This window comes from Orycteropus afer, unplaced genomic scaffold, assembly GCF_000298275.1.
Source record: "Orycteropus afer afer isolate SDZICR_OR568_19922 unplaced genomic scaffold, OryAfe1.0 scaffold00250, whole genome shotgun sequence".
NCBI lineage: Eukaryota > Metazoa > Chordata > Mammalia > Tubulidentata > Orycteropodidae > Orycteropus > Orycteropus afer.
In genome coordinates, this window is record NW_006921837.1 from 3,116,834 (window position 1) to 3,129,104 (window position 12,271).

Genomic DNA, 12,271 nt, shown 5'->3' on the forward strand with positions numbered 1-12,271 from the left:
GGAACCCCCTTGAAATCACCACCAGGGTTTCTTGTGAAATTGTTGAGGGAAGCATATTTGACTTTCTCTCACTGGTTCTAAGTTGGGGGGTCGCAAAAATTAGGGAAGTTGACAGTCACTGGCCAAATCCTGACCATTCTGGGCCGACTGCTGCAGAGGTTGTGCTTTGCTTCCTGGACTGGGAGAAATGGAGCCAATACTTCCTCACCGCCAAGAGATGGATTATGGGAACAGACAAGGACCAGAGCATCTGTGGCAACAGAACTCTGGTTAAAATGCCAGGAAGCCAAAACACAGCCCCTGTTTAAACCAAAAAACATAACTGAGCATGAATTGAAAATTCAAGGAGTATAAAGACAAATGACATAGTGCCTAAGGCACTTGACTGCTAACCAGAAGGCTGGCAGTTCAAACCCACCAGCCACTCCTCGGAAGGAAGGTTGGGCAATCTACTGCCCTAGAGATACCACCTCAGAAACCCAAGGAGGAGTCACTATGAGTCGAATCGACTCGACAGCAGTGAGTTTGGTTTTTTGGTATAAAGACAAATGGCCAGTGTTTCATTCTGATGCACACAGGGTTGCTATGAATCAAAACCAACTCAGTGACACCTAACAGCATCAACAAAGACAAAACACTAGTGTTTCATTTCTTCTACCTAAGTCTGCTTTCAACCAGAGCAGTCCTGGATGACAAATACAAACATATGAAGATCCTTACTATGCTTGTCTCATGTATGTGTGTGTTCATGCACACACACCCAGACACCTCTACACGCATACAGTTGTTCCGCTCTGCATATGCATGCAGAATGCACAATTTGACAGTACCCAGAGCAGTTCACAGAGCATTATTGAATGTGTTTATTGGTGCAAGGGAGTAAGTAGCCAGAGCTGAGGAGGCAGAAAGGGCAGGTATTTCCATTTGGAAGTGCAGTGAGATTGAACACCAAGCACCCACAACCACCCCCACCATCCCAGACAGGTGGAACATCCCGTCACAGCCATGGTGGCCCTCTGGTTTCTGGCCTCTCCCATTTGTCTTTAGGATGGGTGAGCCCAAGCAAGCATGGCCATCGGACTGGGGCCTCATTGACTCAAGGTTGTGCCTGGGCAGTGGCAGGGAATCACATGTCCTCGTCCCTGAAGAGCGTCAGGTTGTGCTTCTGGATATGTCCCAGCAGGGCCTGTCCTCGCTTCTCCAGGGTCTGGAGAACCTGCTTTAGGCCCTGGGCCCCACCTTGGCTTTCCCAAAACACCGGGTCCATCTGCAGTGATTTGAGCAGCATATTCTGTAGACAACCTGATGCAAGGACCTTCACCGCAGACTCAGGAAACCTGGAGGAAAGGCCCCGTGCCCCAGAAACAGGGAAAAGCAAAAGGAGTCTCAACTTCAGAAAAAGGCAAAGCCGATGGCCTGGACTTTCACAGCTGGGAACCCTGGCAAAGTCACCTTCAACGTTCCCCCCCAGGCTGTCTGGTTAGCAGATATCCTTTGGCCTACTCTGCTGTGGAAGCAGAGGGCAGAGTTTCAGAATGGTCCCACTCCTCAGAGAAGCCGAGGGAGTCAACTGCCCAGATGCAATGCCCGCTTACTACATGGCAAACGCAGGGCCAGCGGGAGCCCCAGAAAGCCCCAGCTGCCTGCCAGGAGTGAGCAGGGAAGGGCAGGATCCCAGACTAGCTCTCCCACCCAGGGCAAGAGAAGGACTAGCCTTCTCATACCACACCTTGTACAAGGCCAGGAGGCCCTCTGTACATTGTGGAGGCTGGGACACTCCGTCTGGAGGTTCGCAGGGCCTGGCGGCTGCATCCCCCTCCTAAAACTCAGCTCTGACAGCTTCCATCTGATGGACTGTGAACCTCTCAGGAGCCATGGTTCAAGGCCCTACAGCCTGCAGCAAGCCCATTATCCTCAGTTCATGGCATAATGAACTCTACCCAACCCTTGGTTCTGTGCCTTTGAACCTCACCCATCTATGCCCTCCAGCAGCCGAAAGTTCAGCTTGTCCTCCGGGTGCTGAAGGTTTCCAGCATTATCGATGTAGACTAGCTGAGACGGATCACTGCTCCGGACCTCAGGGAAAGAAGATGAACAAGACAAGGCGGGTAAAGCAGAGTCAGTGCTTAAGGATTCCAGGAGGGCTGAGTGTTTTGGGGACCCTGAGCTGTCAGACCCTCAATCCATCCTGCTACACCCTGCAACGTCCACACTTACTGTATGCCAGGCACTATGCAAAGTGCTTCCAGACATCTTTTCAATGAATCCTCCCAGCATCCTTAAGAGGTGGCACTAGTATTACTCCATTTTCTAGGAATGGAGGCACAAGATCACCCAGCTAATAAGTAGCTGGGCTGGTTTCAAACCTGAACACATAGCTCTAAGCCACAGCACCATCCTGCTAAGCTGCAGTTCAGAGGGAGGGATTGATTCCTGAGTTGGTTACTACAGACAAGAGAGTCACCTCTCAGTTTCCCACACCAGGTGGCTGAAGAGGCTGCAAGTGCAGAGTAATGTACTCATCAGGGCCATCTGGGTTCATGGTATATCACACATGCACATACTTACACACACACATGCTCACATGTGCACACCCACACACATATGCTCAGTCACACACATGCTCACACACACACATGCTCACACACACGTTCACACACATGCGCCTATACTCACATGCACACACACAGACACATGCACACTCTTACACATACACACACACACACTCACCCCCGGGTGCCCCTTGTGCCTGCACACCCGGGCATTCCCCCGAGCATCTAACACACCAATGTCCTTTATCCTCTGGCAGCACCGACTATACCGTTTCTACAGGTGGAGAAGAAGCTCTGGTAGCATAGTGCCTAATGCTCACCAGAGGCTGGTGGTTCAAACCCACCAGCCACTCCTCGGAAGGAAGGTTGGGCTTGGAAACCCAAGGAGGGGTCGCTATGAGTCGGGGCTGACTCAACGGCAAACAACAACAACAACAGGAGGAGAGTTTGGCTTCTGCTAAACCTTTTCAAAACTAACATCAGCAATGGAGAATTCTTTCATGACCTTAAAAGGATAAGAAGTGTGGCTGAACAACTGAGACCTTCTCTTTCAGCCCCAATTCCATGTGCTCGCTCATCATTCCCACCTATTAGCCACAATTCCATGGTAATTTCTCATAATCTTCTCCAGTGGCCTAGGTTTAAATTATGAGATTGTCTCCAGGACCCCAGATTCCCCTCTCTCTGCCTCTTCTCTTTCCTCAATTCCCTCCATACATCAGAGATCACATTTTTGTTTTCAAAGCCTGGTAACTGTTTCCTCTGAAAACTGCTGTCCTGAAGGATCTGTTAAATGGCTGCCCGGCAGGGGGTAAGTGTCCACTGTACTCACCTCTCCCAGGGATATTTTCCTTTCATTAGGGAAAAGCCATGAAGATGATGGAGTCTTCCCACCCAGTGGCTCCACATGGCAGCCCTGGCCTCTACGGTGAGTGTGGCCCCCCGGAAGCTCAGCCCTGGCACATGCTGACAGCCACCCTTCAAAAGCGGCCGGCCAAGTGAGGCTGCAGGTCACTAGGCCTTACTGAGGAGTAAGGTGTCAAAGGCCTTCCCAGGAGTAGCACCTCGCTGTTTATACAGAAGAGCCTATTTGGCCACACCGGCCCTTCTCTGACAGCCTTGGCACTTTGCTTCCCACCCTGCTCTCTAGTTCTAACAGGAGGCAGAGTTACTGAGTTTCTCTAATCAGCACTGGCCTGGGAGCCATCAGGGACTTGGGTTGGAACCCTGTTGCTGCCACCAACCAGCCACCTGGCCTTGGGAACTCCCCCTACCCCCCAGACCACAAATTCCTAGATAAACAGTTCTCAAACTTTGATTCCTGGAGCCCTAGGGGTTCCCTGGAATCTCTTGGGGCCACAGGCAGTGTGGAGATAGTAAAAACTGGGCTCCAGGCCCCCATCCTTGGTCTCACCTCTACTGCATTCTCAAAGCTCCGCTTTTGTCAGTTTCGTAAAGTGGAAACATTTACTCAAAGAGAGGGCTCCACTGCCAAGAAGAACAGGATTGGGAAATCACAGCCCCCGATGATCTCTGGAACTCAGTAACCGAAGCTTCTGAAGGAGACAGGAAGCCCTGGCCTGGGCTCACAAGGGCCTCGAGGAGGAATCGTACCAGGATGTGGACCAGTCGCAGCTCGGCAGGGTTCCGGCACTTCTCCCGGAGCCTCTCCTCCACGCAGGGGTCTGAGGGCTCAGGCTCAAAGCCGCAGCAGTAGCGATCCAGGCGGTCATGGACCTGTGGGGACACCCAGCCTCTGAAGGGGTATGGCAGGGTGCCTGCCTCCACCAAGCCCTGTGCCAGGACTGCCTGACCTGCTGTTCCACACACCATCAGAGCCACACTTCCACCCACTTGGGGGGACTTAGGGGCTGGGACGGTCCTTAGTGGCTCTGTGCCGGTCAGCACTCTTGCTGGCCTCTAGCTAGTAATGAGCTCTGCTTTGCTCCTCTGGCCAGCCCTCCCTGCACACCAGCAGCTGCCCTCTCAGACCAGCATGGATCTCTGACCAGTGCCCGCTGCCTGGGTGTAATCTATGCTACTGCTGCTGAGCCCTGGCCTGGGGCTCCTGGGCCTCCAGATGCCAACCACTTGTCTCTCTGCCTGGGTACATCCGCACAGGACTCTACTTTTTCTATAGGAGCAAACGCTGTATCAGGTATTCCTCCCTTCAGAAATAAGAAGCCCCTTTACAATTGTCTAGAGCTCTGGTAGCATAGTGCCTAAGGGACTTGACTGCTAACCAGAAGGCTGGCGGTGCAAACCCACCAGCCACTCCTCGGAAGGAAGGTTGGCCAATCTACTTCCGTAGTGATACTGCCTCAGAAACCCAAGGAGGGGTTGCTATGAGTCGGGGCCGACTCGATGGCACATAACAACAACAACAACAGACAGTTCTTGGATGGACAGCTCTTTCACCCTGCAGTGGGCCTGAAAATCAGGAACAGCATCAGGAAAAGAGGAGCACATGCCAGTTACAGCCTCCTTATACTCTTATTGGAGGACCTGAAGAAGAATTCTCAGGTGTAAGGAGTCCATTCTGAGGCGTGTGCCACCCTTCCCCCCAATGCTGAGTTCACACACACGATGTTTTAAAATGGATCAAAGGATTCCTATAATAACACTTCCAGAGTCCCTGGTGGAGGGCTGCGGTGGTTATGTGCTCAGGTGCTAATAACCAAAAGGTTGGAGGTTCATGTTTTCTCAGACGTGCCTGGGAAGAAAGTCCTAGTGATCTACTTCCCAAAAACCAGCCACAGAAAACCCTGTGGACGAGAGGGAGAAAGAAGTTGGACCATGGTCGCAGGGGGCATCAAGCTCAACTGGTAATAATGTACTACATAGAAACATTGTTCCATATCCTACTTTGGCAAGTACCAACTGGGATCTTAAAAGCTTGCAAGTGACCATCTAGATGCAACAATGGGTCTCTCTTTGTCCACAGCAAAGAAGAATGAAGAAAACCAAAGACATGTGGTAACAATTAGTTCAAGGGACTGGCATACTATGTGATCCTCAACCTATACAACTGTGAGACCAGAAGAACTAGACAGTGTCTGGCTACCACTGTCAACCACTTGGAGGGGGATTTCTGTAGGGGATCATGGATACAGTGGGAGAAAAATATGGAACAAAACTCAAAATCATTTAAAAAAGAAAAAAAAAAGCAACCAGGTTTGCTGGTCTGATAAAGCCTGGTGGAACCCCTGAGACTATGGCCCCTAGCTGCCCTTCAGGAATCGAACCCACTCCTGTGATGTCCAGCCAAACAAAAGACAGGCATATGAGCTGAACATTTACCTGAGGTAGATACACTCCTTGCAGAGAACAATCATGGGAGAAAGAAGGGCTGTTTAAGCACAGGGAGACAGCTCATGGGGCAGGAGTCCATGGAAGGATGGACACAGGGAAGAGGTAACTATCAGGAGGAAGTGGGAAGGGAGCTGTTGCATTGTGGGAAATTGCAGTCAATGTCATGAGACAAAGTGTATGTGAGCTTCTGTATGGAAAGTGAATTTGCTCTGTAAACTTTCACCCAAATCACAATAAAAATTTTTTAAAAAAGAAAGAAACCCCTGTGGAACACAATTCTACTCTGACACCCATGGGGCCACCATGAGTCAGAATCAACTGGACAACAACTGGTTTGGTTATAAGGACAATTAAGGTCATCTACAGCATGAAGGCTCAAGGCAGAGCAGGCTGTGCAGAGTCAGCAACTCATACAGGTTTCTTTCTGCTCTCCACTTCACCACCCACAATGCTGACAACATCCCAGTGTGGTCTCAAGGAGCCTACAAGTGACCACTTTCCTTGTTCATGTCCAGTAGGAGAGAAAGAGGAGGAGAGGACAAAAAAGAGAGGAACAGAGAGACAGGAAAACAGAGAGAGGGAACCTCTTTGCCAACCACAGAAGTCTGCAACTTCAGCCTCACTGAACCAAATCAGGACACAGGCTCATCCCTGGACAAATAGAGGCCTCTGGTAGATGGTGATGCACATTGATCACCTGAAGTTAGGAGCCCTGGACCTGTAACCTCTGAAGTCAGGAATGGGTGGAAGTTGAATCAAATCAGGGCTCTCCTAGGAAGGAACCAGGCAACCTGCTGAATCTACTCCAGCCCCCATGTCCTCGTTCAAGCTACTGATAAAGACGTCAACCAGGACAGCTGGGGACAGAGCCCTGCAGCATGCTACTGGAGCCCTCAGTCATTCAGTTGGTTTTAAGTCCACCTAAAGCTAGTATTGGGAGCTCTGGTGGCATAGTACCTAAGGCATTTGACTGCTAACCAGAAGGCTGGTGGTTAAAACCCACCAGCCACACCTTGGAAGGAAAATTGGGCAATCTACTTCTGTAGTGGTATTGCCTTGGAAACCAAAGGAAGGGTTGCTATGAGTTGGACCCGACTCCATGGCAGTGAGTTTGGCTTGGTTTAAAGCTAGTATCAAAGGAGCTCTGGTGGTGTAGTGCCTAAGGCATTTGACTACTAACCAGAAGGTTGGCAGTTCAAACCTACCAGCCACTCTGCAGAAGGAAGACTGCAATCTACTTCCATAAAGATTAACCACCTCGGAAACCCAAAGAGGGTTGCTATGAGTCAGAATCAACTTGAAGGCAGTGAGTTTGGTTTAAAAGCTAGTGTCAAGGACCCCTGGTGGTGCAGTGGTTAAAGTGCTTGGCTGCTAACCAAAAGGTTGAGTTTGAACCAGCTGCTCTGCAGGAGAAAGATGAGGCAGTCTGCTTCCATAAGGATTCCTAAAAAAAACCCCAAACTCACTGCCGTCAAGTTGGATCTGACTCATAGCAACCCCTCCTTGGGTTTCCAAGATGGTATCACTACCGAAGTAGATTGCCCAACCTTCTTTCCAAGGAGTGGCTGATGGGTTTGAACCTCCAGCCTTCTGGTTGGCAGTCAAATGCCTTAGGCACTATGCCACCAAGAGCTCCTTGGAAACCCTATGGGGCAATTCCACTCTCCGCTACAGGGACACTGTGAGTTGGAATCAACTTGACTGCAACTGGTTTTGGTTTGATAAAGCTAGTACCACATCACCCATAGTTCGTCATACTGTCGTCCAAGCTCAGCAGGGTCATCCAGCTCCAGGCTTTCCACAGTGGTTTAGTGCAGAGGTCAGCAAACATTTTCTATAGATGCTCAGCCCAGATGGTAAGTATTTTACGCTTCATAACCTGTAAGGTCTCTGTTTGCTTAGCTTTGTCGCCATACCGTGTATGACGTGAATACATTATAGACAATATGGAAACAAATGGGTGTGGCTGTGTTCCAATGAAACTTTATTTATGCACACTGAAATTTAAATTTCACAAAATTTCATATGTCACAAAATATTTTTCTTTCCAACCATAACAAGAATGCAAAAATCATTCTCAGCTCATGGGCCAAGCAAAAAACAAGTAGAGGGGAGGATTTGGCCTGCACTGTGGGCCATGGTTTGGTTTACTGACCCCTGGTTTGGAGCCCAGACAGATCTGGGAATAAGTCCTGGTCCCACTCTGTCTTATAGGTGTGGCCTGAGGGACATATTTCACCCCACTAAACCTCTGGTTTCTTATCCACAAAACTGGGCAATGACATCCCTGTGGGGCTGCTCTGAGGACCACACAGGATGGCGATCTATGAAGCAGGGAAGGGGCTGTCATGGAGTTGTCTCTGGCCCTGACAGACAGAAGCAAAGATTGATCTTAGGGATTCCCTCCTAGGAAGCCTTGGCCCTGTTCCAGCTTACCCCATGGCTAATGGCCTGGACAAAGGTCTGACATAAAGTGTTTTGATGGTCGAGACTCTCTTCTATATGCAGGCCTACTTTCTGGAGCACAGACATAATTGTGAGACACAAACTTACCTGTTGTGTTTTCTTTGGGAGAGTAAATGCCAGGGCCATTCTGAAACCAGTCTGACCATGACTCATGGTGACCCCATATGTGTTAAAGTACAACTGTGCTTTATAGAGTTTTCAAGGCTGATTTTCCAGAAGTAGATCACAGACCTTTCTTCTTTCACTTTTTCTGGGTGGACTCAAACCTACAACCTTTTAGTTAGCAGTCAAGCACATTAACCATTTGCCCCACCCAGGGACTCCGGGGCAGATCTAGCAAGGTGAAATGTTTGCTTTATGTCAGATGCACAGCCAGCATGACCACCATCCTCCACCAAACCCTCCCTGACACTGTCTCCAGGCTGCTTGTACAGAAGATTCCACCTTGGAGCAGCATTTCTTTCTAGAGGAAGGTAAAAGGAGTGTTGGCCCACAGGATTCGTGCAGTGCTAGCTTCCCAAAACCTCCACCCATCTGGATGTTTATCAGGATGGGCCTGGCCGGGTGCAGTTGCTAGTTTGATCATTTTGCCACGCTGTCCAGTTATTTTTTTTTTTCCACTGAAGAGAAATGCAGTTGAAACCACAGCATGCTAGCAGCCAAACAGGATCAAGCTTAAGTTCATTCCCATATCCTTTCAGAATTTGATTCTTTTTCCCCTTTTTGGAAAAATGAGAAGCTGCTGAGAAAAAAAAAAAAAAAAAAAGGCAATCCTTTGCAGTTTTGCTTCTCTGATCCAATCTAGCAATACTGCATAATCACGACACTGAAATGAGGTTTTTGCTTATTTTAAAATTAAAGTTGTAAAGCCCTTATTCTGTACCAGGCACCACTTGGAGTGTTTTACATGTTAAAAGTCATTTTACTCCCCCAACAGCCAATAGCTAGATGCCATGATTATCCCATTTCAAAGATGAGGAAACTTGAGTCAATGAGGCCAAGTAATGTGCCCCAGGGCATATAGCTAGGAAATGGTGGTACCTGTATTTGAACTCTAGCAGTCTGGCTCTCAACCACTAAGCCAGACTGTTTAGCAAGTATGAAACCTTTGGCTTCAGAGAATACAAACTCCTTGTTGGCAAAGAAGAAAACTTGGTCCAATCTGACCCCCAGCACCCAGCACATGTTCAGAAAACCTAGAGACTTGGTTGAAATGTTTTTTAATGAATAAATGGAGTGAGTGAGTGGCTGAACAACAATAAAAAAAACGAAACTCACTGCCATCGAGTTGATTCCAACTCATAGCAACCCCCATTGGGTTTCTGAGGCTGTAAATCTTTACAGAAGTAGACTGCCCTGTCTTCCTTCCATGGAGCAACTGGTGGGTTTGAACCACTGACCTTCTGGTTAGTAGCCAAATGCCTTATCCGCTACACCTCCAGAGCTCCTTAGACTGGCTGACAGGAGGAAGGATATATTGGGGTCTTCCGCTGAGGACTGTGACTACTTCCTGTCCAGGATGCCAACACCAGAAGGCTTCAGGGGAATGCTTGGCTCTGTCACCCCCCAAACAGAACATATGGGTGGGACAAGCCACTGAAGTCTGCCAAGGAGGTCAGTGGAGGAGGGGACCATAGGCCCAGCTAAAGGGGAAAGGTGTCCTATATCCTGTAACTAGACCCACCAGGCTTCTGGACCAAAACAAGTTCCTCAGACAGGTACCAAGTGCCTGATCTAAGTCTGATGGATTCCAGGAAATCCACCTGCTGTCCCCCGTGGCCCTTAACCCCAGTGCAGGGACCTTACCCCAACCCAGAGCAGTCAACAGGCCTGCATCCTTCTGGATGAAAAGGATGGCTCTAGACTAGGGCAGGGGGGAGCTCTGGTAGCATAGTGGCTAAGACACTTGCCTGCTAACCAGACGGCTGGTGGTTCAAACCCACCAGCCACTCCTCGGAAGGAAGGTTGGGCAATCCTACTTCCGTAGTGATACTGCCTCGGAAACCCAAGGAGGGGTCGCTATGAGTCGGGGCCGACTCAACGACGGCACATAACAACAACAGACTAGAGCAGGCTGCCGGCAGGGGGCAGAGTCACAGAGTGGCTGCAGGCAAAAGGGAGTGGAGTCCCCTCCCCCCACCCCTGCATCTCTCTCCTTGGAGGGCAGCAGGATGGGCCCACACCGACTGACTTGCTTTGGGGAGGTCAGAGTGTGGGAAGGAGTGAGTTGCTTGGCACTGATTAACCCTCCCCTATGAGGACCCACCCTGCAGTGCTCCCCCGTGGCCCACAAAGGGCAACCTTCTCAGGAGGCTACTAGCTGGGATCATCTGGATCTCTTCATCTGCCCAAGCCTGAGGCCTGAACAGATCAACTGCTGGAGTTGAGGAAATAGGTTGAGAACAACTAAAGCTTACTTAGGAGCCCTGGTGGTGCAACAGTTAAACGCTCAGCTGCTAACCGAAAGGCTGGCAGTCTGAACCGGCTCAGTGGTTCCATGGGAGAAAGACTTGGCAATCTGCTCCCGTAAAGACTGTAGCCTGGAAAACCCTATGGGATAGTTCTGCTCTGTCACATGGGGTCCATTATGAGTCAAAATCGAATCAGTGGCACCTAACAACAACAGAGCTTATTATAAAAGACATCTGTAGGCCACTTTCATTTTGCACAGAACACACAAATCAGCCACACATTAAAAGATGCATCCACCACTGTAAAGTAGGGTCCAACCCAGAAGCAGAACAAGATTAGAACCCTTTCCCCATATTAATACATCACAGGGGTAAATAGTGTGATCACCTCCAAGGACAAAAGGCATTTGATAAAATTACACATTTTATACATTCCTGACATTAAGATCTTTTAATAAAGCAGGAATAATGACTACTTCCATATCATATCTTCAGGCCAGCATGATGTTTAATGGTGAAATATTAGAGATAGTCCCAAGATACCCATCATCCCTTTAGTATTTAACACTGGTTTGGAGGCACCAGCCAATGTAATGAGACAAGAGAAAGAAGAGGAAATGAGAAGGCAAAGTGATGTTCATTACAGATTAAATAACAGTATAGCTGAAAAGCCCAAGAGAACAAACTGAGCAACTGTTAGAAGCAATACAAATTTAGTAAGGCAGCAGTAACAAAATTTACACACAGAAGTAGAACAGCCTTAGTACAGGCCAGAAGCAGCTGTTTTGGATATTGTTAGTTGCCCTGAAGGTTGCTTTCTCGCGGTGACCACGTGTGCACAGTAGAACTAACTTCCATAGGTTTTCAAGGCTGTGACCTTTCAGAAGCGGGTCATCAAGGCTGTCTTTTGAAGCACCTTTTGTGGAAGGGAGGGTTTCAAACCGCCAATCTTTCAGTTAGTTGGGCGCTTTACTATCGCACCATCTAGAGACCTAAGGTGCTACTAGCCAGAACGGATAATGGAAGAAGAGATCCCATTTTGAATGGCCACGAAAGCTGAAATACCCAAGAGTAACCTAATATGAAAGTGAAGATTCAGCTAAAGAAAATTCTAAGATGCTTGAACATTAATAAATAGACAAACGTATCTTATTCTTGGCTAGAATGACTCTGTACTTTAGGATATAAATTCTCTCCACATTAGTCCACAAAAGTTTAATTTGATTCCAATAAAATCCCAAAAGGATTTGGAGGGGGAGGAAATAACAAGCTAACTCTAAATTTCATGTGAAAAAAAAGTATGCAAGAGTATTCAGAAAATTCTTAAAAAGAGCAATGAGAAAGAAGCAAACCATACCCAGTTGTTAATGTAATATAAAAATCTCAATAATTAAAATGTGTGATTCTGGCATAAAAGTAGACCCTTGGAACACACAAGAGTCTAGAAATAGGCCTTAATACATATGGAACTGGACCAATGAGCAGCATCACAATAAATGGAGAGAAGATTGAGGTTGTCAAAGAATTCAC

The 12,271-nt window shown here is 48.4% G+C and overlaps 1 protein-coding gene across 1 annotated transcript in view; it reads right to left on the reverse strand.

Annotated features, from left to right (window-relative positions):
• Positions 1-1,126: 1,126 nt before the first annotated feature.
• The window catches only part of GASK1A (golgi associated kinase 1A), a 70,094-nt gene continuing 58,949 nt past the window's right edge, over positions 1,127-12,271 (reverse strand). The window contains exons 3-5 of the mRNA XM_007949705.2: positions 4,167-4,289; positions 1,973-2,076; positions 1,127-1,337 (exon numbers count right to left, since the gene is read on the reverse strand). Coding sequence (XP_007947896.2) covers positions 1,127-1,337; positions 1,973-2,076; positions 4,167-4,289 — 438 coding nt within the window. The remainder of the gene's footprint in view (positions 1,338-1,972; positions 2,077-4,166; positions 4,290-12,271) is intronic.